At 61.1% G+C, this 23,979-nt stretch overlaps 1 protein-coding gene and 1 long non-coding RNA gene across 5 annotated transcripts in view; one reads left to right on the forward strand and one right to left on the reverse strand.

Annotated features, from left to right (window-relative positions):
- Positions 1–23,979, reverse strand: part of ATP1A4 (ATPase Na+/K+ transporting subunit alpha 4) — a 57,587-nt gene that overhangs the window by 29,714 nt on the left and 3,894 nt on the right. Inside the window, exons 2-23 of one of the 4 annotated variants that reach the window (XM_038586369.1) lie at positions 23,148–23,252; positions 22,946–23,005; positions 21,447–21,650; positions 20,983–21,096; positions 20,639–20,773; positions 19,842–19,959; positions 17,803–18,071; positions 16,772–16,970; positions 16,530–16,639; positions 16,239–16,373; positions 15,458–15,647; positions 15,172–15,347; positions 12,003–12,139; positions 11,409–11,567; positions 11,158–11,327; positions 10,768–10,922; positions 10,375–10,498; positions 10,039–10,184; positions 9,748–9,878; positions 8,258–8,359; positions 8,056–8,147; positions 6,989–7,146 (exon numbers count right to left, since the gene is read on the reverse strand). In XM_038586369.1, the coding sequence (XP_038442297.1) occupies positions 7,118–7,146; positions 8,056–8,147; positions 8,258–8,359; positions 9,748–9,878; positions 10,039–10,184; positions 10,375–10,498; positions 10,768–10,922; positions 11,158–11,327; positions 11,409–11,567; positions 12,003–12,139; positions 15,172–15,347; positions 15,458–15,647; positions 16,239–16,373; positions 16,530–16,639; positions 16,772–16,970; positions 17,803–18,071; positions 19,842–19,959; positions 20,639–20,773; positions 20,983–21,096; positions 21,447–21,650; positions 22,946–23,005; positions 23,148–23,252 (3,060 nt within the window). In that variant the 3' untranslated portion in view covers positions 6,989–7,117. Of the gene's footprint in view, positions 1–6,988; positions 7,147–8,055; positions 8,148–8,257; positions 8,360–9,747; positions 9,879–10,038; positions 10,185–10,374; positions 10,499–10,767; positions 10,923–11,157; positions 11,328–11,408; positions 11,568–12,002; positions 12,140–15,171; positions 15,348–15,457; positions 15,648–16,238; positions 16,374–16,529; positions 16,640–16,771; positions 16,971–17,802; positions 18,072–19,841; positions 19,960–20,638; positions 20,774–20,982; positions 21,097–21,446; positions 21,651–22,945; positions 23,006–23,147; positions 23,253–23,979 lie in introns of those variants that run through there. The other 3 variants (XM_038586368.1, XM_038586361.1, XM_038586360.1) reach the window with 3 other exon arrangements.
- Positions 4,354–5,319, forward strand: LOC106558361. The gene is made up of 2 exons (XR_005385825.1): positions 4,354–4,519; positions 4,959–5,319. It is a non-coding gene; the product is annotated as an uncharacterized LOC106558361 (long non-coding RNA).

Here is a 23,979-nt window from a genome sequence, read left to right on the forward strand (position 1 = left end):
TTAGTGCCGGCTTTGGCCCAGGGCGTGATCCTGGGGACCCGGGATCGAGTCCCACGTCGGGGTCCCTGCATGGAGCCTGCTTCTCCCTCTGCCTGTGTCTCTGCCTCTCTCTCTCTCTCTCTCTCATGAAAAAATAAAATAAATAATAAAATAAAAATGGACAAAATAAAAACGATGAGTCCCACTTGGACTCCCTCCAAACCAGATTCGCCGCTGGTGGTGTTACTGCTGGGGCGATGTGTGCACATCCTTCCAGTCTCTCTTCTGCTCACACAGTCTCGAAGGAGATAGAGGCTTGGCGGGTAAGGAATAGTCCAGCCCCCTTTTGGCCGTCGACCCGTGCCAGAGGCCAGGGCTGCGATGGTTCCAGATTTTTCCCTGACCCTGCTCTACTCGGCCTCTCCCCCAACCGATGGATCTACCGGATGATTCCCTTTGCCTTTTACTCATTGGAGACATTGCGGCAGTGGCCGCGTCCTACGTGGTTCCCGTTCGGTCCTTTGCTTCGTTTCCTGGGAAGCTGACTTCTGCGGCTGGATCACAGGCTCCTCTCGTCTAGATTTTTAGGAGGTTCTCTGGATCGCTCTTGGAAAGGGCTCTTCCGAGCTCTGTCCCGGCAACCAGGGCGAGCGTGTCATCGTGCCGGATGACTTTGCTCTTGTTTCTGTCACTGTAACTGGTGCAATGCGGTACCCTAGAGCTTTCGTTTGCATTTCTCAGTTGTCTAGGTGAGCATGTTTTTCCCTTATGGGCTTTCTGGATTTCATTTTCCTTTTTGTGGATCGTTCCTTATACTTTTCCCAGTTTCCCACTGCCCTCTTATTCTTAGGGATTTGTTAGGGCCGCTTGTCATACGGGTCACAAACCTTCTCCGTGCCCCTACCTCCCCGCCCCGGTCTTTGTGGGTCATGCAGATCGTACGTAAAGTCCTAAAGAGCAAGGATCAAATGAAAGTTACCGTCACCAGGCTCACCTGTGCATCATCTACATGAGCGCAGCCCTCGGCCCAGCTTTGCACATGGGAGGTCCCCCTCGCCCCCAAAACAACTAGAATCAATGAAATTATTTTTGGAAACCTTATTCTGCTCTGCAGATCTTAGCTCAAAGGTCTACTTCTTCAGAGAGGCCTTCTGATTGTCGAAGCCAATACAGCCGCCCTCCCCTGCCCGGCACCCTCACCCCTCCCCTCACCCTTAACCTCCCATCCCCACCCCTCCCCCGTCTGCACCCCTCACCACCTCCACCCCCACCCCCCCCCCCACCTCCCCACACCTAACAGCCCTCAATCCATCCCGTGGCCTTCGCTGTGCTCTGCACCCTCTGAAATCATCCCGCCCACTTATCTGCCGGTCGACTTGCTACCAGTCTGTTTCTCCGTGACCATGACCGTGACCGTGGGGACCTCTCCCGGCTTATTCACGGCTGTATACCCAGTTCCCAGAATAGCACAGAGCGGCTGGTCCACAAATGGTTCCTAAAAATATGTTGGATGAATGATGAACTTTCAGGTTTTATCTCAATGTTCAAGGTTTTGCTGATTGTCCCTTTGGTCCGCTACGGTTTAAAATCTGCCAGAGCCAACATGCTAGCCCAACGGCTGCCTCCCATGGCTCTCATAATCACCTAGAAGAAGCTCTGATAGTCTTGCCTGAGCCCGCTTGCAGTGAGGTCGTGTTTTATGAAAACACCGTGAAGATTCTGATATTGGATCGAGTCTTCAGAGCAACTTCTGTTTCTCTTTCCTACATTCTGTCTCCCAGACAGCAGCCGGGACTCGCAATCCCCCAATTCCTGTTTGTCTTTATTACTCTCCTTGGTTGTGCTTTTAAAGTTTCTTTAGTAAGTGCCATATGTCACGCACGCGGAATCTTGACTGTAATTGACTTTGGCTCTGTCGTAAATGGAGGCTGTTTGTACCGTATCTTCTATCTCACTAATTTTAGGGCTCTGTGTGATTTTGAAAGAACCGATATCTCCTGCCCCGTGACTTTGAACTCATTGCTTCCAGGTGTTTGTTGTTGCTGCTGTTACTTCGTTTGGGAGGACTACCGCGGATCTTTGACTTATTTAACAGCATCTCCTTTACCACACACACACATGCACAAAAGTTTTTATTTCTTCTGGTTTGTCTCTCTATTTAGACTATTTAAATATAAACTCCTAATTCGGGATTTCAAATGTTGCTAGAGCTTTTGTTGTAGTTGCTATGATAGTTCTCCAGACTTACTGCATCCCCCTCCTCTTCTCTGAGCACGATCGCTCTTCCTCGATGCTTTTTCCTTCTTTTCTTTTTTAGGTTTATGTATTTATTTGACACAGAGAGAGCACGAGCAGCGGTAGCAGCAGGCAGAGGGAGAGGGAGAAGCGGGCTCCACAGGGAGCCGGAAGCCGGGCTGGATCCCAGGACCCCCCACCCCCCACCATCTTGACCTGAGCCAAAGGCAGCCGCTTAAGGGACTGAGCCACCCAGGCGCCCCCTAGATGCTGGATTTTAATCCACAATAGACGTTGAATTTTACTGATCACTTTCTCAACATTTTTGTGAAATGACTATTTAATCATTTTTCCTAGTGGATGTTGGTGGTTGGTTTTCCATATAATACACTGTACTTATATTCTGCGATTTGTTGGTCGTCATTATAGATACGTTTCATTAAATTCTATAAAAACTGTATTTGTCTTATAAAATAGGCTGGGTGATACAGTTTCTTTTCTTTTTCCTTTTTTATAAAGATTTTATTTATTTATTCATGAGAGACACACACACACACACACACAGAGAGAGAGAGAGAGAGGCAGAGACACAGGCAGAGGGAGAAACAGGTTCCATGCAGGAGCCCGATGCAGGACTCGATCCCAGGGCCCTGGGGTTATGCCATGAGCCGAAGGCAGATGCTCAACTGCTGAGCCGCCCAGGAGCCCCACAATTTTTTTTCTATACCCTAGCACAGTTGAAATAATATAAGGATGTCTTTAAGCAACTTAGGGGAAAAATTTATCCACGGAATTCACTGGAGCTGAGGATGTTTTTGAAAGACTCATTTTAAAAAAATCAATTAATTACCAGTATTTATATGCTACCAGATAGCGTATTATTAGTTTCAGAGTAGAGTTTAGTGATTCATTAGTTGCCTGTAACACCCAGTGCTCATCCCATCACGTGCCCTCCTCCATGCCTGTCACCCGGTGACCCCATCTCCCCACCCCCCACCCCTCCAGTGACCCTCAGTTTGTTTCCTGGAGTTAAGAATCTCTCATGGTTTGTCTCCGGCTCTGATTTCACTTTGTATCAGATGTCTTCCTTTGATAGTGATCTACTCATTTTTTCCTATTTTTTGCTGCATTCTTAGCATTGTGAATATTTAGCTTGTCATCTGTCTCTGGTGAGTCATCATGCTTCCTATTCTGTAGATAAAAAGGAAAGGCCGTAGAGAGCATTTCTGCCTGGATCAGAGGTTGGCCTTAACCTCTAGCACCACCTCTGCCTTGGGCTGAATCCTCTAGCAGAGGGTTGAATCTCTGTATCCTTTTTCTCACCCCCCTGCAGTATTTTTAAGACCAGTCCTCCGGTTGTCTGGCTCTAATTGCTTGGGTCTGCCCAGCCCCTCCCGCAGAACATTCATTTCCCACGGAGCCCTGGCTCCCTCAGAGGCCTCCCCAGTTCACTGGACCACTGGGCTGACCAGGCTCCGCCCGGGCCTGCAGGCTGGCGGATGGAGAGTCAGATCCTGATTCTGAGGCGCACCATCCTGGAAACGTCGACAACATATTTTAACCCTTCCAAGCTGGGGGCGCCTGGGTGGCTCAGTCAGTCGAGTGTCTGGGTCTTGATCTCAGCTCAGGTCTTGATCTTGGGGTTGTGAGTTCAAGCCCTGCGCTGGGCTCCGTGCTGGGCCTGGAGCCAACTTAAAAAAAAAAACAACAAACCACCACAACAAAAACCCTTCCAGGCTGAAATTTTCTCCCCTGTAAATTAAAGATAATAGTAGCATCCATCTTCCTGGATGGATTCTTTCAGCCATCCTGCCCACCCTGACTCATCGTCCAGTCTGCATCAGGCATTGTTTCAGGTACTAAAGACAAAGGTGGTGAACGAAAGAAAAACAATCTCTGTGTGCCTGGAACTGACCTTGCAGATGGAGTCAGGCAAACAAACCAACAACTCTGCGTATATTTGAATTGTATCTGGGTGACGGGCACTGAGGAGGAGGGCCCTTGAAGGGATGAGCACGGGATGTAATGCTGTATGTTGGCAAATTGAATTAAAAAAAAAAGTCTAAAGAAATGAATTGTATCTATGTTTCTATGTTTTCCTCTCTGAATTTGAGGCAGTAAGCATTCACGAATAAAAACGGAGAGGATAGGGGACGAGCTGCTGGAAGTGTCAGCTTATTGGGGTGGCCGATGGGGGCCTCTCCCAGGAGGGACTGTGGGAGGAGCCAGCGGGTGGCCCGGGAGTTTGGGACGAGGCAGGATCCTGGCTGCCAGACTGCGGACTGCGGAGAAGAAAGGCCCCAAGGTAGGATTAAACAAGGTCATAGGGACGAGGGTCCCAAGTGGACAAGGGTCCCAAGTGGCCAGGGCACCAGTGAGCTGCGCTGGGTTTACCAGGCCATCGGAGGGAAGCAAAGGGGCCAGGCTCAGACTGCCGACTGCCCTTCCCCAATCCTGGCTCAGGGGTTTATTGGTTGGCATCATCCCCTCTCCCATTCCCAGGGCCCCGTGGGGAATGCACAGCACCCCGCCGCCCCCGCATCTGCCCCCACGGGGTCCCTCCCGCCTGCCATGGTGCTTCCGGGGTGGGCACCTTGGGTGAAATTCAAGGACTGCAACTACTTTTCCCTCCGCGCCAACCGGCACCTAGAACGGGCTCTGCCTGCAGTGTAGACTGTGAGCTGGTGTTGACCTCGGGTGGGGGGAGGGTGGCTCAGCCCGCCGTCTCCTTCCTCCACCCTCAGAGGGAGAGCGGCCTGATGTGGGTCTGGAACAGGACAAGCAGAAGTGGCCTTGAAAATTTGGGTCCCGGGCGACTCATGCGTCCTTCCCTGCTCTGGACAAGGCTTTGCGGCTCCCAGGGCAGCTTCCACCCCGCGAAAGGCGGCCTCTACTATGACATTTTCCTCCAGGTCACTTTGCAGCCTACGTCTTCCACCCCGGCTCTCTCCACTGACGTCACCTGCCCCCGGATCGTCCCCTCCCTCGCCGCTTCCCCCGCGCACCTTTCAATACCCCGGGCTGGGAGGGAGGCCAGGGTTCAGTCTGGACGCCTGAATGACCGACGGGATTTCTTTGTCATAAATGCGACTTTATTATTTTCAAGTACATACGTAGTACCTCGAACTAATGTCTTACAAAATGTCACTGAGTGAAGGTCTTGCGAGTGTTTCTTGAACAAACACAGGAGAATTGATGATTAGGCCATGCACACGCTACTTCTATGTAGATATTCCTAAAGTGCCTCCAAAGTATACTTTTAGGTGGACTAGATATGCCATCCCTAGCAATGTGGTTTATGCTTTTAATTTGCTAAACAAATGCCTTTTCTTTTTTTAACTGACGGTGCAAAGGTAAACTTTGTCCATAGTCAACAGATCTCAAACTTCTCAGGCCCAAATTCATGTGGTTTCCCATTTCGTTTTCCGAGCTGGAGCGACGACTCACTTATTTCAAGGTATTTCTGATAAGGTAAAATTCCAGTGTAGCGAAGGGGGAGCCCCCCGGGGGTCGTCCACGGGCCTCCCTCCCTCTGCCTTGGGTCTTCCCTTTGGCCCCTCAACTGGGTGTCTCTCCTGGGCTTCCCAGGGCTTCTGGGCTGGGCCTAGAGGAGGGGCAGAGCTGCCTGCAGAGCGGAGCTGTTGGATGGGGGTAAGGGGAGGGCAACGCAGTGTCTCCCAGGAACCTGAAACCAACTCCCCGCCCTGGGAAGCGGGGTTAGTGCTCCCACAAAGGGGGGGGGGGGCGTTCACCTGGGAGGAACAGCCCTCCCAGCGCCTGATCTCTTCTTGTCAGGAGGTTCTGAGCAGGCTGGTGACCTAAGCTGGTTCTGCATGTCCCTGGGCCGCGGGAAGGTCCTGGGAACGTCCTCCACCCCGATTGCAGCTGGTGGCCGGGGACTTCAGGGAACGAGGCAGCTTCGTGGGGATGGACACAGCAGGGAAGGGGGTGGCAGGGGCAGGTGTCCCTCTGGGCCCAACACGGAGCCTCTAAGGACCTAGCAGCCTGGAGGTGTGAGTGAGTGAGGACAACGCTGCTGGAGCATCTGAGACACCTGGGCCTCAGGACCCAGAAGGCACGAACCCGGGTGGGTGGGGACTGCACAGGGCAGGGGTGCGGGATCCCAGGGGGGCTCCTGGGTTCTCTGGCTGCCTTTGCCACTACTCTGATGACATTTGAATTGGGTCTTCTGGCAGGAAGCTCTAAAAGGGCAGGACACGGGGCGGAGACACCGCACATCAGCTGTCCTGTCCTGGCACTCTCTTCCCCGCTCCCTTTGCCACGTCCCTCCTCGGCCTCCCACGCCCCTGCCCGCCCTCCTCTGGAGGCTCCTAACCAGCCTCGCCTGCCTGCGGAGGACTGGCTTCTACAATCAGCTTCCCTTTCCGGCCTGGCACTCCTTAGGAGGAACTGTGTCTGATCCCAAGGGGCACGGGCGGCAGTTGGCAGGAAGCAAACGAGGGGTGGACTGGATGGTGGGGTGAGGCGGAGAGGCGGAGGGGCATTGGTGATCTGAGACAGTCCCCTCTTCCCAGTTTAGACAGGTCCCTGGCCGGGAAGGGAGGGGTGTTGATGCGTTCTAGCAGGAGGCGGGTTTGCGGGGGCAGTCGACAGCGGGGGGGTGGGGAAACCCTCAATTCCTCGGAAAAGTGGACAACAGGGTGGAGCAGTGGAGCAGGATCTGGGAAGGACCCTAACGTGTGGTGTCTAAGCCGATCGTTCATAGTTAGGTCTACAAGGCAATCGCCCCGAGCTTACGTGCCCGCTGCCCCCAGCTTAGCCTGCTGAGCGGCTCATTGTCCCTCCCCGGACCCTCCCCCAGCACCCCCAGTCTTCTGCGCATCACCATTCCCTGCACCGCCTCCAGGCGCCCCGGCCTGAGCCTGGTCCTTCTTCTGAAGGCTCAGTAGTAGGTCTCCTTCTCCACCCAGCCTGTGGGAGAGATGGGGGCACCGCGTGAGTTCACGGGGGCGGGGGGGGGGGAGCAGAGATCCATCTCCCTGGGCTGGGGGCTCACGGCCATGCGCAGCACAGGCCTGGGGCAGGAGCCCCGGGATCCCAGGGAGGGCGAAATCAGGGTGCAAGGGAGGGCGGACGTCAGGGAGTGGAGGCCCCGGGTTAGGGGAAGGGAGAGAGTCCTATTAGCACAGAGCAGCGCGGGCACAGAGTGGGCTGCGCAGTAACAGGTGACTGTAAAGGGGCGACCCCCCGGTGGCTGTGCAGAGACGTGGCCGTGGGGTTGACAGCTCACGATTCTCCGGAAGTCAGAAATATGGATTTTATGTGAAAGCCCCTAATTTTAGTCATGGGGCCAATTGAAAAACACAGCCACACAATAAAGGGCGGACCAAACCAAACAATATCCACGGGCGTATTTGGCTCAGAGGCCATCCGTTCTCAACTTCCAGGAAGTGGCCAAAAATGCTTGTTGGAAGAAAAAAAAACAAACTTGATTGTTGCTCTGGAACTGGGAGGCCTGGGTTCCAGCGCTGGCCCTGCTGTTCTTTGCCTTACGACCCCAAGCAGATAAATTCCGCTCTGCACCTGTTGGTTTCTGTAGATTGTGGAGGGGGAAAGGGGGTGCCCTGGGCCCTCCTAATTCTGTGCCCTGCAATCCAGGGGGCTGGCGGAACCTGAGGATCACCTGTCTGTTTGGTGGGAGGGAACCCGGGCCTGTGAGGAGGAGGCAGGGTCAGGGCTCCGAGGACCTGGGGCCCCGGGATCTGGGGGCTGCAGGGGAAGAAGGTGCGAGGATATGCGGTAGGAGCGGTTGGGTGCTCGGCGTCCTGGGGGGTGGGCAGCAGCGGGTCGCCCTGGCAGGCGGCGGGCAGGGGTGCTCACCGCCGGGATAGCGCCGCAGGATGAGCTTCCGGACCTCATCGTAGATGAAGATGAGGAGGCTATAGGGGAAGGCACAGAACCACCAAGTGACCCTGCACCAAACAGAAAGGAGAGCGTGTCAGGGGCGTCCCGGGCGGTCACGCCAAGGAGGCTGTGAACACCGGAGCCCGGGTCCGGGGGGCCGTGCCGGGGACACACTCACTTGAGCGGGTACATGCGCAGGGCCACGCCCATGCCCGGGCAGTAGGACAGGAAGGCCGCCAGCGCCGTCTCCTCCAGCAGCCCGAAAATCAGAATCTTGTTCCTGGAGAGGCAAAGAAAGGAGGTAGGCGGTGCTGGAAGGAGGGGTGCGGGGGCAGGAGATGCAGGGGGACCCCGGAGACGGGAGGGACAGAGGCCCCGAGCAATGTCCGGATGGTTAGAGACACCCCCGCCGCCCTCTGCGTGCAAACACCCTCTTCCCGGGCTAGACGGCTGGACGGCTCCTTCGCAGGTTCTCTTTACTTTTCCTGCCTGCTGACCTCAGCTCTGATTATCGCCTGTCGCACACGCAGTCACCCAGCAGGTAAGTGTTTCCAGCGTGTGGGCCGACGACCTCTGTGCGGGGGATGCTGTGCTCCCCACGAGCTTCCGCCCCAGAGGGGGGCCGCCCCATGCGGCCTACGGCCTGGCGACGGCTCCAGGCACATACTTGCTAAGTGACATGTTCAATAAAGCGGAGAGATGTGAGGAAGGCACCCAGCCAAGAGGAAGCCGTCGCTCCCCGGAAGGTGAATGCTGGAGATGTACGCGCACGACGCCAGGACCCAAACGCAGCGTAGAGCACTGTCCTGGGAGCCTCTCTGGGACTCTCCACTTTCCTCTCTTACGTGCTATTAACTTCACCAGGGGTTTTGGCATCTTGCTTCGTTCCCCACACTGAGAAATTGTGTCAAAAGTGCCCTGGGGGGTGCTTGTGCTCGAGGAAGGACCCTGATTCCTCCAGCGCTAACCACTGTCCACGCCGCGGTCACCGAGTGATAGCTGAGCACCAACAGGGGCCAGACCCCGACAGGCGCCCGCCCGGTGCCGTCGCCAAGAGCGTGGGCCCTAGAGGCCGACCTGGGTGACCTCGGGCACGTCATGTAAGCTTCTTGGGGTCTCTGGTCCAGAAAATGAAATCAGCACCTACCTCGCTGAGCTATTGTGAGGGTAAACGACGTGTTTGAACGACAGCACGCCGACTGGCACCTGGTGACTGACGCGCTAAGGATGCACCGAGCCTGTCCCCGGGCAGCTCCCAGCCCCCAGGAGGGTGACACATTCCGCGGGGCGGGCGCTATGAGCCTGAGCTCCCTGTATCCGGGGGAGCGTGGGGCACCCGCACTTAGGGCTGGGCAGGGGGGGACGCGTGGGGGTGGACGCGGGATGCAGGAGGGAGGATGGAGGAGGGAAGACGTGTGGGAAGATGAAGAGGAAGGGAGAGGGCAGGGAACCTTAAAGCACCGGATTAGGAGCAAAGTGAAAACTGGTCAGAAATGGTGCTCGGACCGCTTCCTCCTCAGCCACCCATTTCAGGCTGGGCTGTGGCCGTGCGAGTATCCGGGCAGGTGCAATGTGATGCTCTGCCCCCGGATGTGGCCACGGGGCGAGGGGGCCTGTGGGGGGTGGGGGCCCGGCTCTCTGCCGGGAGCGGGGGCCGGGGTCGCTCACTTCATGCCCTGCTGGAAGACCGAGTTGCGGCGGGTCTTGCAGATGATGAGGTCAGCCCACTGCACGACCACGATGCTGGCGAAGAAGGCCGTGTGGCAGGTGAACTCCACCACCTTCCTCTGCTCGTAGGTCTGCGGGGCGGGCGGGCAGCGTGAGAGGCGGCCGAGGGGCAGGGGGCGGCGTGCTGGGGGCCCGGTCGAGCCCTGGGCGGGGGGCACCCTCAGCGGCCACTCCCGCAGGCACCGAGCCTGCCCTCCCAGCCCCGGCGTCCACAGCCGAGGCCCCACGCACCCACTCCTGCCCGTAGCTGTCCTCCAGGTCGTTCATGGACCGGTCGTCCCAGTCTAGGCGGATTCCCAGCAGCCGCGACGGCAGGAAACCGTTCTCTGCCAGGATGACGAAGTAGGTGAAGAAGCCACCCAGGGCCTGGATCATCCCTGCGGCGGGTGGGCAGAGGGCAGGCCCGGTCAGAGGAGGAAGGGGGGGGACCAGCCGCTCGGGCCACAGACGACGTCCGGGGCCCTCGGGGGGGTGGCCGCTGGCCTGGGATGTGCCCGTGGCTCCTCCGTCCAGCAGAGGGGCAGAGACTGCCCTCGGGCCCCCCCAGGCCCCAGGGCCCCGCCGCACCGATCTGTCCGTAGGCCATGCTGATGAGCCTCTCGTTCACCAGCTTGTCGGTCTGCGGGTTCCTCGGCTGCCGCTTCATGATGTCGCTCTCGGCTGCCTCGTAGGCCAAGGAGATGGCGGGGACCTGCGTGCGGGCGGGTGCGGGGAGGACGGCGGTGGAAGGGAGCCGACAGGTGCAGGGGGTGGTCAGCGGGGGGGAATCTTCGATGCCCTTCGGCACGTGCTGCTAAGACCCTATTATTTTTTTTTATTTATTTTTTGCTAAGACCCTATTATGGTGCGGGTCTTGGCTTCTGTTCCCTCAACCATGGCAGCCCGGCCAGCGGCCCTGGGGCACCTCTCCCTCTCGAGCCGCCCACCTCCACCCCCGGCGCCGCTCCACCCTGGCCTCACCATGTCTGTGCCCAGGTCGATGCAGAGGATGGTCACGGTGCCCAGAGGCAGGGGGATGTTGGCGATGATGAACAGCAGGAAGGGGGTGATCTCGGGGATGTTACTGGTCAGGGTGTACGCGATGGATTTCTTGAGGTTGTCAAAGATGAGGCGGCCTGGGGGAGGTTCGGGGGGCATCAGGGGGACAGGGGCCCCTCCGCAGCCCCAGCCCCTGAAGCGAGGCTGCCCATGTTCCCCAGAGAGGGAAGGAGACTCTGAGCTTGAGGGGAGCCAAAGCGGGCTGCAGGGGCCTGGAATCCCGGGTTGGCTCTGTGTGGGGGTAAAGGCCCGGGAAATGGGGTGCTGGCCTCCACCATGCTGGGTGCCAGCTCGGCCCACGAGGCCCCTCACCCTCCTCCACGCCCGTGACGATGGACGCAAAGTTGTCGTCCAGCAGGATCATGTCGGCGGCCTGCTTGGACACGTCGGAGCCCGAGATGCCCATGGCGATGCCGATGTCGGCCTTCTTGAGCGCGGGGGAGTCGTTCACGCCATCCCCGGTCACCGCCACGAATGGCCCCCTGGGCGAAGACACAGCCAGAGCGAGGAGGAAGCCTGTCCAGGCCCGTCCAGGCCCGTCCAGGCCCGGCCCCGTGCGGCGCCCGCTCACCTGCCTCTGGCAGCCCTCCACGATGATGAGCTTCTGCTGCGGGGACGTCCGCGCGAACACGATCTCCGTGTGGTTCTTGAGGATCTCGTCCAGCTGCTCCGACGTCATGTCCTTCAGGTCCGAGCCATGCACCACGCACGCCTTGGCTTCCCTGGACGGTGGGAGCAGAGGTGAGTCCTCGCCGCCGGGCCGCAGGGTCCCCGCAGAGGCGGGGGCACGGTCCCCGTCGCCCTCTCCCTGTGGCCTGTCTGTCCCATCTTTCTCGGAGGAAGTGAGGCGACATCGTAGCCCAGCAGAGTCGTTGCTAGGCAACGTGCCGGTTTTCTCACCCATGCCTCACCCCCGTAGCCACCCTGCAGTGTGGTTTGTGCCCTAAATTTCTAAATTTGTAGGAGAGAGTGGAGGCTCAAGGCCGCCGTAACACGGCATCTCTAGGGTCACGCGGTGAGCTAGTGGCACAGCCTGGACACGCTCGGGGCTGAGAGGCCGGCCGCTGGGGTGTCACAGGTACGGCCTGCAAAGCTCCCAGGGAGGTGTTCTGTGGATGGGGCGGGGTGACCGGGGACGGGGCCTGCGGAGGCCTCACCTGGGGTTGACCTGGCTGACGGGAATGTTGAGCCTGGCTGCAATGTCCTCCACGGTCTCGTTGCCTTCGGATATGATGCCCACCCCTTTGGCGATGGCCTTGGCTGTGATGGGGTGGTCCCCGGTCACCATGATCACCTGCGAAAAGGAGAAAAGAGAGGAGAAAAGCAGTGCTGAGGGCCTCTCCCCAACCCACTCCTTCCCGTAAGTCAGACAGAGCCAGACTGAGAGATCCCAGCCATGTTGGGGGAACTGTGTGTGCGCGTGCGCCTGTGTTTGGTGGGGACAGGCTGTACTTGGGGGTCAGAGATACTGTGTTTGGGTGGAGGAAAACCTCCCGACGAGTAACGAATTCACCGGGGTCCCTCGGCAGAGGAGCCTCAGAGGCTGGCTGTCCTGGGATACGAGGCTATCAGGGCTCCAAGGGCCCTCATGTTCCCAGAAAGGGCCCATGACTGTCTGTGTCCAGGCTCACGTCCACTCTGGTCGCTGCGGCCGTGCAGCCGGGCAGGGCAGGGTGAGGGCACAGCCGCCGCCCCGGCCTTCCACCACCCCTTCTCCGCGTGAGAAGAAGCTGATCCGTGCAGAGTGCATGGAGTTTGGTGGGGAGGGTGGCTGGCATCTGCGAGGTGGGCTACGGAGCGGCCTGTCACGGGCGCGGGGGGATCAGAGCCAGATGGAGGAGCGTGTGCACCTGCGGGTCTGTGGGCAGATCCCACGGACGCCGAGGAGCCAGCCCCTTCAGGGCCCCGCGCCCCCGACGGCAGGTTTGCAGCCCTCATCCCGCCTGACCCCTCTGAGCACCGGGCAGCATCCACCACCCCCTCATTGAGAGCCGGCCCCACGCGGTCTGCACGGACTCTGTTACTCCCGGGTCCCTTCCCTGCTCGTTCCAGCTCTTTCCCGCATCCTCAGGGTGGCCGCCAGGTGGAGGGGAAGGGGCGGCAGGCCTGAGCCCGCACGCACACTGGCCTTGGCCCCTCCCCACTGGCCCAGGGTGGGGACGACCCCAGCTTCCCGGGTCGTCGTCGTGAGGAGTCAGGGACACTGGGTGGGCGCCCAGCAAACGTGAGCTGTGACTTTCTCCCCCTCCTGCCCTGGTTCCTCTCTCTCGACGTGGCCCACGACCGGTGGCCCTGGTTTCACCCTCATCCCTGTGTCCCCATGCCTGCTACGGGTCTTGAGCTGCACTCGGGTGCCCACCAGCCTCGCTCTCTGGCCCTGACCCTCTGTGCTGGCCTCTAAGCTTAGCCAGCTTTCCCGGGGACGTCTCTCCCTGGGCATCTACTAGACGCTTCCCACGGAGGGTCAGAACTGAGCTCGAGGTGCGCTTGGCCACCCTGCCAAGCCTGCCCTCTGCCCCCACCTCCACACTCTTCCCTCCCTTCATCCCTGCACCTTCCTCACCGACCGTGTCCGGCCTGGTCACCGTGTTCTCAGAGTGTTTTTCAAAAGGGACCCGTCGCCTCCACCCCTTTGCCACCCTGGTTCAGATGTCGCCCCTGCTGGAACCACGGCAATGGCCTCTCTCCCTGCATCCTGCCTCTGATCCTTCTCCAGATGCACCCCCTTCCACTGGGGGGGCCTCCTGCAAGCTGGATACCTGTGGCTCCCTGCGGACCCCAGGATCAAGCCCGAGTCGGGCATCTGAGCAAAGCCCTTCCACGTGGCCCCAGCCCACGCCCCGGTCTCCTGTGCTCCCGCCCCACGCACCTGCACCCCGCATGCCTTCTCATGGCGTCAGGCACGCACTGTCCCTGACCTTGACAGCCTCCCTCTCCCTGCCTCACAAAACACCGCGGCCTTCGAGGCCCAGATCGAGTATCAGGCTCTCTGTGAAACACTGCCCAGTTCTCCGCGGCGGAATTAGCTGCTCCCCGCTCTGAGTGCCCGGAGGTACTGTCCCCAGGCCCCCGTGCAGGTTCCGGTCATGGCCACAGGCAGCCCGATGTGCCGAGCACGGCTTGCCAGACGCTGGGCCACGCTTCACATACCTGATCCACCCCTTACCGGCAGTTTTATTTTGGGAAAGCGACTTACCCACTCTGAGTCTCAGCTGGTTTTATTTTTAAATGGGGATGATGACGCCTACCTCGGAGACTGAGTGATTGGGGTTGAGAAATCCCTTATACACACACGCACACGTCTACACACTGTGTTTCGGGGTGATAGCAAACGGCAGGCTGCCTTGCTTCACATCCCGGCTCCAACCACTGAGGAGCGTGCTACTTGGTGCCTCAGTTTCCCTTTTCTGTTGTAAGGGAAAATCCCAGTGCTGACTCATCAGGTGCTTGTGGAGATCAGATGAGCTCATGCAGGCTGAGTGCCGAAAACACTGCCTGGCTCCTACGAGCGGCTGTTTGTATTATGGGAGCATCTGGGCCGTGGCAGGTGCCCACGACCCTGGCTGTCGGGCTGTTCCGTGATTAAGTGTACAGGCATTTGTTCCTCTGAGAGCCCGTGAGCTCCAGAGGCCAGGCACCATGTCTCCGTCGTCTCACTATCCCCTGGCCCTCAGCGGACGGGCAGCCTGAGCTGCTCTGGTGTCAGCTGAGATGCTGGAAAAAGAGGAGCGGCCACGGCACGGTGCCTGGTTGTGAGATGGGGGGGGGTGCTGAGGAGGTGCCTTGGCTCCGCGGGGGAAAGGGCTTACATCTCCGCTGGCCTCCAGCTTTGGGCAGCGCCTGGTCCACAGGTGCTCGAGATAAATGCTTGCAGAGTGGGGAACACAAGTGGCAGGGAGGGTGCTCACCGAGCAGCAGTTGCAGGTGGACACAGGGACCTAGGAGAGGTGTGCCTGGGGGATGAGGACCACAGCCAGCTGATGGGCGCGTGGGGAGCACGTGGGCGCCGGCAGGAGCCTGCTCGTCCCACTCCCGGGGGCCGAGAGAGTGGGCCTAGTCGGGAAGGTAGGACGGCCCGATCCCCGAGACACAAGCGCCAGATCGGCTCCGGGTCAGACTAGCAAGAGTGGGGGAGGGGATGTGCCTGGTCGCTGTCCCGAAGGGACGGGGCCAGAGCTCGGGGCGGGCTGGCTTTCCCTGCCGATGCACAGATTCTCCTCTCAGCTGGCGGGAAGGTGGCCCCCAGGACCTGGGTGTCCGCAAGGCAGCAGCCCGCCCCTTGGCCCCTGGCGTCTGGGAGGGAGGACGGGAGGGCGGGGCCCGTACCTTGATGCCAGCGCTGCGGCACTTGCCCACGGCGTCTGGCACGGCGGCCCGGGGAGGGTCGATCATGGACATGAGCCCCACGAAGCAGAGCTTCTCGGTGGGAAAGTTCAGCTCGTCCGTGTCAAATCGGAAGCCCCGAGGAAACTTCCCGGAGGGCAGATTCAGTTGACAAAACCCTGAATTGGGCAGGAGGGAAGAGTGAGCGCAACCAGGTGCCCCCAGGCCCTGGCCCGGGCGCCGCGGAGGCCCAGAGCCCCTCACCCAGCACGCTCGCCCGGCGCCTCACCCAGCACGCGCTCGCCCAGCCCGCCCAGCTCCATGTAGGCGTTCTGGAAGGCGTCCTGCATCTCCTTGTCCAGCGGGATCTCCTTGCCCTGCACCAGGATGGTGGAGCAGCGGTCCAGGATGCGCTCCGGGGCCCCCTTCATCACCAGCACGTGGCTCTGCGGGCTGTCTTCTCGCTCGTGGATGGACAGCTGGACAGAAGACAGGCCGTTAGGGATGGGGCCGGACTTGCCCCAGGGCCTGCCAAGGGGACACGTCCTCTGGTCTGTCAACTAGTGTCGACGGAGGGAGAGCCGGCGTGTGAGGGGGCGTTTGTCGTGCCAGCCCTGTAACCCGAGAGCCACCTGCCCGTAGACACTCATTTGCCTCACAAGTAGGTACCAAGATCAGTTAAGAGAGGCGCGTGCGAGGGGCCGGGTGGCTCTCTCGCCAGCACCCCACCACCGTGCTGGTCTTGGGGTGCTCCCGCAGGGCGGCTGAGGCTGCCTTGTCGGCACTCAGCGGGTGCCAGCAGCCCGAGGGACGCCCCAGGGAAATTTCAGAGGTGTGGCCGACCCCACAGCTGAAGGGATGGCAGGCTGAGGCCAGAGCTGGGAGGCAACGGGGTTTAGTGAGGATGGCAGTTTGGAGGTCAGGGTCATTGTCACCAGACACAGAAACCGCCGGGGTTCCTGGGGGACACGCAGGGGCAGGGCCCTCAGATGCCCCCACCGCTCACAGGCTTTGTGCGCCCCGCTCATGTCAGCCCCTCCCCCGCTCCTGACCCGGCACCCCAACCGGACCTGGTACTTGTTGGTAGAATTGAAAGGAATCTCCGCCACCTTGGGGTTCCGGTCCCTCATCTTCCTCACGGAGCCACAGGACAGCTCGATGCACTTGAGCAGAGCCGACTCGGAGGCATCACCCGCTGTGTCCCGCTGCCAGAGGGGAATTCAGTGTCACACGGGCGGGGGTGGGGGGTGGGGAGCGCCGAGGGAGGGGGTCCCGGAGCCTCGAGGCTGGCAGAGGGTGCGAGCACAGGAGCCGGGCATCAGCAAGGCGGGCGGGCCGCGGAGGCGTCCCCGGCTCCCTACCTTAGACACCGAGATGTTCTCCTGTCCGGCCTTGAAGACGGCCCGGTTGCAGAGACCGGCGATCCGAGATAGGGCTGTCCACGTGGGGGATCGCTTGTCGAACGTGGCCCCTGGGAGGGAGGCAGAGAGGGAGATCCGGGAGCCTGGCTCCCCTTCCCAGCCCCTGTCTGCTCCCGCCCTCCCCGTCGTGGGCGTCGCGTGGGTGCCCTGGACGCCCCCGCCCCCGTGGAGTGCCCTCTCACCAGACTGATCTTCCGTGGTGTCCGCTTCATGGATCTGGTTGTCGAACCACATGTGGGCGACGGTCATGCGGTTCTGGGTGAGGGTGCCCGTCTTGTCGGAGCAGATGGTGGACGTGGAGCCCAGAGTCTCCACCGCCTCCAGGTTCTTCACCAGGCAGTTCTTGCGCGCCATGCGCTTGGCCGTCAGGGTCAGACACACCTGGGACAGAGGACAGTAAGGAGGGCTAAGGCCGGAGCCGGAGGGGTCCGCGATCTCGCCCTGGACCAGGCCCTGGCCCTCCTGCCTTCATCCCGGTCTGCAGACACCCGGTGGGACCTCCGTGTGGGGTGTGGGTGTGTTCCGTTTCAGAACTGTTGAACTGACACCATGGGTGTGTATTTAGGTAAAAAGTCCAGCCGGGAATTGAAGATACGAGGCCTGAGCCCCAGAGCGGGCCCCAGAGAGCTGGGCCGAGGGGTGTGCGAGTGGTGGTGGTGGGGTGAGCTCACTCCAGGGGTGGGGAGAGCGGAGTGGGGGGCCCGAGGATCAGGGTCGGGGTCGGGGTCGGGGTCGGGGTCGGGGGAGGAGGAGACCCTGCAGAGGACAGAGGGGAACCAGGACGGCGACATGTCACAGACGGAGGGGAGAAGTCCGGGAGGGTGGGCAGCGGTGCCGTGTGTGGGCAGAGCCATGGAAGGCCCCGAGGAAGGGTCACCGCTGGGTTTGCCAGTTAGTCATCGGTGACCTCTGAGGGAGGCTTTGCGGCAGGGTGGGTGGGGACAAGCTGCAGAGCGCGGTGGACAGCGCGGCGGGGGGTACAGGGTGGCGAAGAGCTCTGGGGGAGCCCGTGCACCCCAAGGCGCAGCCCTACCGGGGATTTTTCAGGCTCAGACTCTGAGCCATGTCTTAGATGACAATCTGACGAGTGACTTTAGGGGCTGGAAGGGAACAAATTGCCCAGATACCATTAGGCTCTAGCGCCTTCGAGGAAAGGGAAGCAAGACCCTCCCTCCCTCCCTCCGCTGGCGGCACCTGAGCCCAAGCCACTCACGGTGACTGTAGCCAGCAGCCCCTCGGGCACGTTGGCCACGATGATGCCGATGAGAAAGATGACAGCCTCCAGCCAGCTGTAGCCCAGGATGAGCGAGAGCACGAAGAAGGAGACCCCCAGGAAGACGGCCACCCCCGTGATCAGCTGGATGAAGTGCTCGATCTCCATGGCTATGGGCGTCCGCCCCACCTCCAGGCCCGAGGCCAGCGTGGCTATGCGGCCCATCACCGTCCGGTCACCTGTGGCGATCACGATGCCCCGGGCCGTGCCTGCAACACAGAGGGAGCAGGGGCTTGAAGTCCCACCCTACCCCTTGGAGAAGCAGAACCGCTGCAGAGTAAACGAGCCTCAGGTGGGACCTGCAGGTCACCCCGTGGCGACCGCGCCTCCCGCGCTGGCCACCCCCCCCCCCCCCCCCCCCCCCGCCGTCCACCCCCAGCACAGACCGCCAGGCCCAGACTCCGGCAACCACATCTCGTTTTCCCTTAACACTTGGGCCTGAGAAGAGACCTTGCAGAGAGACTCAGATTCAAGCGGAGGAGGTGCAAGCAGTGAAATAAGTGTTGCTCCAGCAGCTCAGTAAAATCTGGCTCCTGCTTGTTAGGATCCAAAAGTACATGATGTTATGTTTTCTGTGTGGTCTGAAGATTTTCTCTCTCCGCCTAGGGCCAGAGAATCCACAGAGGCAGCCAGGCCGGCAGACGCCCCCGGGGCTCCCGGGGAGGGAGCCGTGAGGGAAAGAGCGGGTGTGCGGGGGCCGGCCAGACCCGGTCCACACTCTTGCTTGGGTTCCCGCCCGGGATGGCTCTGATCAGGAGCTGCAGGGTGCCGTGACACACCTGGCCGGCGCCCGGCGCATAGTAGGCGCTCAACACGTGCCCCTTCTATTTAATATTTCTCCTTCCTCCAAGCCCATTTCAGAGAAGGCAAGGCGCGTATCTTACCAGGCATTTTTACCAATTGTGGGAAATGTGGAGCAGCTTTCAGAACCTCAGTACATTAGAAATTGAAGAGATTTCATGTGCTGCGACTTTCATTGTAATCCCAACTTCCTAAAGGATTGGGAGAAGCTCCGAGAGGGGTGCCCGAGTGGGCATCTAGCTCCTGATTTCGGCTCAGGGCACGATTTACAGGGTCCCGGGATCGAGCCCCACGTTGGGGCTCATCAGTCCCCGCTGAGCAGGGAGCCTGTGTGAGATTCTCTCCCTCTCCCCCTCACCTCCCCACACATGCTCTCTCTAAAATAGATGAATCGTTTTTTTAAAAAATTGCTGGGAGAGACATGATACACCGAGGAGAGGTGAGAATCGGCGAGGGAGGGGCGTGGAGGCAGGGCTTGCAGCCTCCTCCAGCCCCCGTCCCCTGCGCGAAGTCTAGCCAGTCCCCCTTCCCCTCCAGCTCTCGCCATCGGCCCCTCTCCAGGAGGCACAGCCACAGCGGGCAGGAGTTTGGGGTGGGCTTAGTCTCCTGCCTTTATGTGGTGGCAGCGCAGGGAGCTCCCGCTGGGCCTGGCTCGTCTCCAGGACCCTGTATGGAGATGGGGTGTCCTGGGCAGCCCGAACCTCCCAGCCTCCTGACTGGGCAAAGCAAGAATGAGACAGGTGAGGGGCTGGTCCCAGAACCAGGAGAAATGGAAGTTCAGTCCAACCATGACTCGTAGGCGTCAAGGCTGACAGTGCGTGCTGCCTACTGTGTGTGTCTGTGTGCCTCTGTGTTGTGTTTTGTGTATTGCGTGTGCGTGTGCACGGAGGTCGTGGCCCGACCTGCAAGCACTGGGATCTGCTCGGTCTTGCCGTAGACGGCCCTCAGATCTTCCTGTTGTGGGGGGGTCACTTCCACGGAGCCAGGTCCCCCAGCCTGTAATATTCAGGCCCCCCTCCCGCCCCGGGTCTGGGAGCAGACTGGGGAATCAGGGTTCCCCACACCCTGGGCTGGAGGTCTGACAAGTGAGCACATTCGCAGCCCCCTGGGGATTCAGGGCGGAGACTCTCCCCTCAGTCTGGTGAGGACGGGGAGCTCCCAACCGGCCAGCTTCTCACCTTCCACACAGTTGGTGGAGAAGAAGCAGATATTGCGGGTCTCCAGGGGGTTCTCATGCGTGAACTCGGGGGAGCGGGTCTGGGGCTCCGACTCTCCCGTGAGCGATGAGTTGTCCACCTGAGGAGGAAGCAGGTGCGTGGTCAGCGGACGGGCAGACACGGGTGTGCACAGCTGTCTTCTGGCTCCAACCACGCTCGACCCCGTGGCTCCAACCACGCTCGACCCCGTGACCCCAGGGACAAAATCACACTTGTGCTCATCACGTATTTAGAGCATTAGCTATTGTCCCTGCTCTGGTTCGGAATCCTGGCTGTCCCCGACTTCTTATGTGACCTTGGGCTGGTTACTTAACCAGCAAAACCTCCACGTACTCGTCTGCAGACTGGGGACCGTAACGGGCATCCCTGTGTCACACACCCATGAGGGGCGCCTCGGACACGAGGGTCTGAGAAAATGCCACCGCCTGGGGTTGCACCTGGCACCACCTGCGGCCTGTGCGGCAGCCCCGCAGGATGCACTGCTCTGCGGAGAGAGGTTAGATGGTGTGCACACCTAAGGGGCATCTCACACCTAACGACACCCACCACGCGGCTGCGATCGAGTGGGAATCAAACAAGCCCGGGGCATGGCGCGTGCCCAGCACAGCCTCCTGACACTCTGTGTACACAGTGGGAGACCAGCTGGGCCGGGCGTCGCGGGGGCCAGGGCCTCCTAGACCTTCAGCCTCTTGCCGGGGTCCCCCAGCGGTGTGCGGCCTGCTTCTTAGGGCCGCCGGGGCCCCCCGCCACCTCCTCACCTTGCAGCCGTGGGAAGAGATGATGCGCAGGTCCGCAGGCACGCGGTCGCCGCCCTTCACCTCCACCAGGTCTCCTACCACCACCTCCTCCGCGTTGATCTGCATCTTCTCTCCTTCCCGCACCACGAGGGCTTGCTGGGGGGTGGGGGGCAGGAGGCTCATGCTCTCCGCTGCCCATGGCCCCCCCCCCGCCCCCCCGGCCTCCCGCAGGCCCCCCGGGCGCCCTGGGCCATGGAGCGAGGTCCGGGCATGGAGAGCGGGAGCCCGGGTCTGGGAGCGCGAGGAGCTCAGGAGCTGGGACCCTCGGCGAACCCTGGCGCCAGCCCGGAGCCCCGCGGGTCTACCTGAGGCACCATGTTCTTGAAGGAATCCATGATCTTGGAGCTCTTGGCCTCCTGGTAGTAGGAGAAGCAGCCGGTGACGATGACCACGGCTGCCAGCACCACGCCCAGGTAGAGCTGGGGAGGAGGAAGCTGTGAGGCACCTGCAGCCCGGGAGGGCAGCCGCCACTCGGACCCCGGGCCCCGGGGACTTTGCCTGTGGCTGGGAGTGACGGCGGCGGAGAGCCCTTCTCCCCAGCCTCCCACTCGTTCTCCTGAGAAGGGGGGGACTGTGGGCGTTGCCGGGACTAGGACTTCTCTAGGGGCTGAGGCTCCGGGGAGGCAGCCAAGCCCACGCAGGCGGGAAGGAACAGGGACGGGCTGCCTGGAAGGCAGGGGCCTGTGGGGCTGGGACCGGACGCTCTCGCTCCCTGCCCCCAAGCGTATCGGGCCTCGGGGAGGACGGCGGAGCCCGGGGCCCGGCTCACGTTGTCGTTGGATGGCTCATCCTCCATGGCCGCCTGGATGCCGTAGGCCAGGAAGCAGAGGATGGCCCCGATCCACAGCAGGATGGAGAAGCCCCCGAACAGCTGGCGACAGAACTTGACCCACTCCGGGGTTGTGGGGGGCGGGGTGAGGGCGTTGGGCCCATCCCGAGCCAGGATGTCCTGCGCCCGCTGGTTGGTGAGGCCCTGAGGGAGTGGGGAGAGGAGTGTGAGCGAGCGCGTGTCCACACTCGTCCCACGGCCCCTCGGCAGGGCCACGATGTCCGCAGGGAAAGACCCCACCGCTCGGAAGGGGCAGGGGAGCCTCGGGAAAGGCCACGCGGAGGAGCTGACATTTGGCCCTGAAGCCCGTGGATGCGTGGACTGTGCCCCAGCCCCGGGGTCCTTGGGTTGAGGCCCCTGCAGGTCAGGACACAGGCTCCCCGCAGACACAGCGGAGGTCCCCCCGCCCCGGGCCTTCCTTCACACCCTTTCCAGCGAGCGTTCAAGGAGAGGCCGGCGCTCCCGACCGCGAGTGTCACGCGGCTTTGGTAACGGGTGGCCTCCCCGACAGCCTGGCCTGTACCCCCGCCTCCCCCCTACCCCCCCCACTCCCCCCCCCCGCCCACCGGCCCAGGCGGTCCCGTGTAGCCCGCGCGCTGACGGAGCCTCGCTCCGCGTGGGGCATGCGAGCTCTGCAGCACGTCCTTTCCTGCTGCTGGACTTCGAGCCCCTGGAGGGCAGAGGCCGCTTAGTTACCCTTCCATCTGTGCACTCATCTATTTAATAAATGTGCCTTGAGCGCCTACTGCATGCGGGGTGCCGTCGTCGGCTCTGGGGACCCAGAGAACCCCTGCCTTGGGGGGCTTACGACCTGGTGAGGTGACACATGATCAGGAGATATCCCTTCCAGGCCATGAAGAAAAATAAAATAAGGGGAAGGAACGGGGCTGAGGGCGGGGCGGTGGGCAGGGAATTTTCAAAAGGGAAGTCAGGGAGGGCCTGCAGGAGGAGGTGTGTGCACAAACTACCATCATGGATGCTTTGTGTTTCAGAAAGATGGGCTTGCTGTCTGTCTGTGCCGCTCGCGGGGGTCTCCTCGAGTCACCCCGCATCAGGAACAGGCGTACAACAGCTTCCCCGCGTGGGCATCAGGGAAGTGTACTTGGAGCACTTGTCCTGCCGCGGTGCGCATGGCGGGCGCACGGGTCACCCTGAGAGCGGTGGGGTTACCTCACCGTTTCACAGGTGTCCCTTCCCTGAGACGTGTGTCCCTTCAGGGGCAGAGGACAAGCCCCACCTGGGGAGCCCCTGGGGCCTGGCTGCCAGGTGCACAGGGGAGGGGCTGTGGCCTATGCAGCAGGGGGTCTGGGTTCGAGTCCTGCTCAGCGCTCAGCTAGTCACAGTCTGCGGGTCCCAGGGCTGGGATTACAGCTCAGAGGCCCTGCCTGCGTGGGTCCTCCGGTCGTGGGCACCCTCCCCCAAGGTGACCTTCCACTCACCTTGGACAGGTCCACTTGGTACTTGCGGCCCAGCTCATCCAGGGACAGCTTGTGGTCGTCCTGGGGGGACAGTTGAGTTACTCTGGGGCGGGGGGCTGGGTACCGAGCCTCGAAGGCGTGTGTGGACGGAGGGGCCCGGGGCTGAGGCGAGGGACCCGGGGGGCGCTGGGCTACGGGGGCCCCTTCCCACGGCCTGCCTCACCATGGCCACCTCCTTCTTCAGCTCATCCAGCTCCTTCTCTTTCTGTTTCTTCTTGCCGCCCCCATTCTCCGCAGTGGTGGCGGCGGGCGAGTACTCACGGCCGGCCTGCAGGGGGAAGGGAGAGCCCCGAGATTCAGGGAGGCCAGAGACCCGAGCCTCTATGCCCCCTGGAAGCGGGAGTGCAGGCGCTGGGCCGGGGGTGGTGGGGTCAGAGGTAGCAGCGGCCAGGCCCGGAGGAGGGAAGGGCGTGGGTGGAGGAAGGACCCCAGTCCTTCAGTTCCCCCACTAGTCGCAGGGCCACGGGCCCTATGTTGGAGGTTCAGGGAAGGCCGTGGGCCCCGGGGCTCAGGGGCTGCCTATTGTTGGGCTCTGCTAGGATTTTATTGGCTCAGAAAACCCTGCTGCTTAATACTGAACGGAACAAAAACTTTAAAAAGCAGCATCCTCCACTATTTAGAACGCTGGCAGGCAGTGGCCAGGGTTGGGGGCCGCTTTGAGGTAGAGCAGCCTGTGGGGGGGCTTTGCCCCGACGCCAGGGACGCTGAGAGGAGCGGAGACGGCGAGGCACCTGGGGGGGCAGAGTCTCTGGGGAGCTGGCGGTCTGGTGGTGGAGCTGGCGGTGCAATGGGCAGGGCTGATGGGCTGAGAGAAACCATCAGCCAGGGGGTCTGAGCGAGTCCCAGAAGCGGGGACAGAGGGGAGCCGCGGCCCGGTCCTGATCGTGGGCCAGCCCGCCCGCCTCTGGGCAAGGGGGTGGTCTGCACAGTATGAGGCCTCGAGACGCGATGGGGTGACAAGGAAACTGGGCCCCATTTGTCCAAAATACAAGAAA

The sequence above is a fragment of the Canis lupus genome, chromosome 38 (genome assembly GCF_011100685.1).
Source record: "Canis lupus familiaris isolate Mischka breed German Shepherd chromosome 38, alternate assembly UU_Cfam_GSD_1.0, whole genome shotgun sequence".
NCBI lineage: Eukaryota > Metazoa > Chordata > Mammalia > Carnivora > Canidae > Canis > Canis lupus.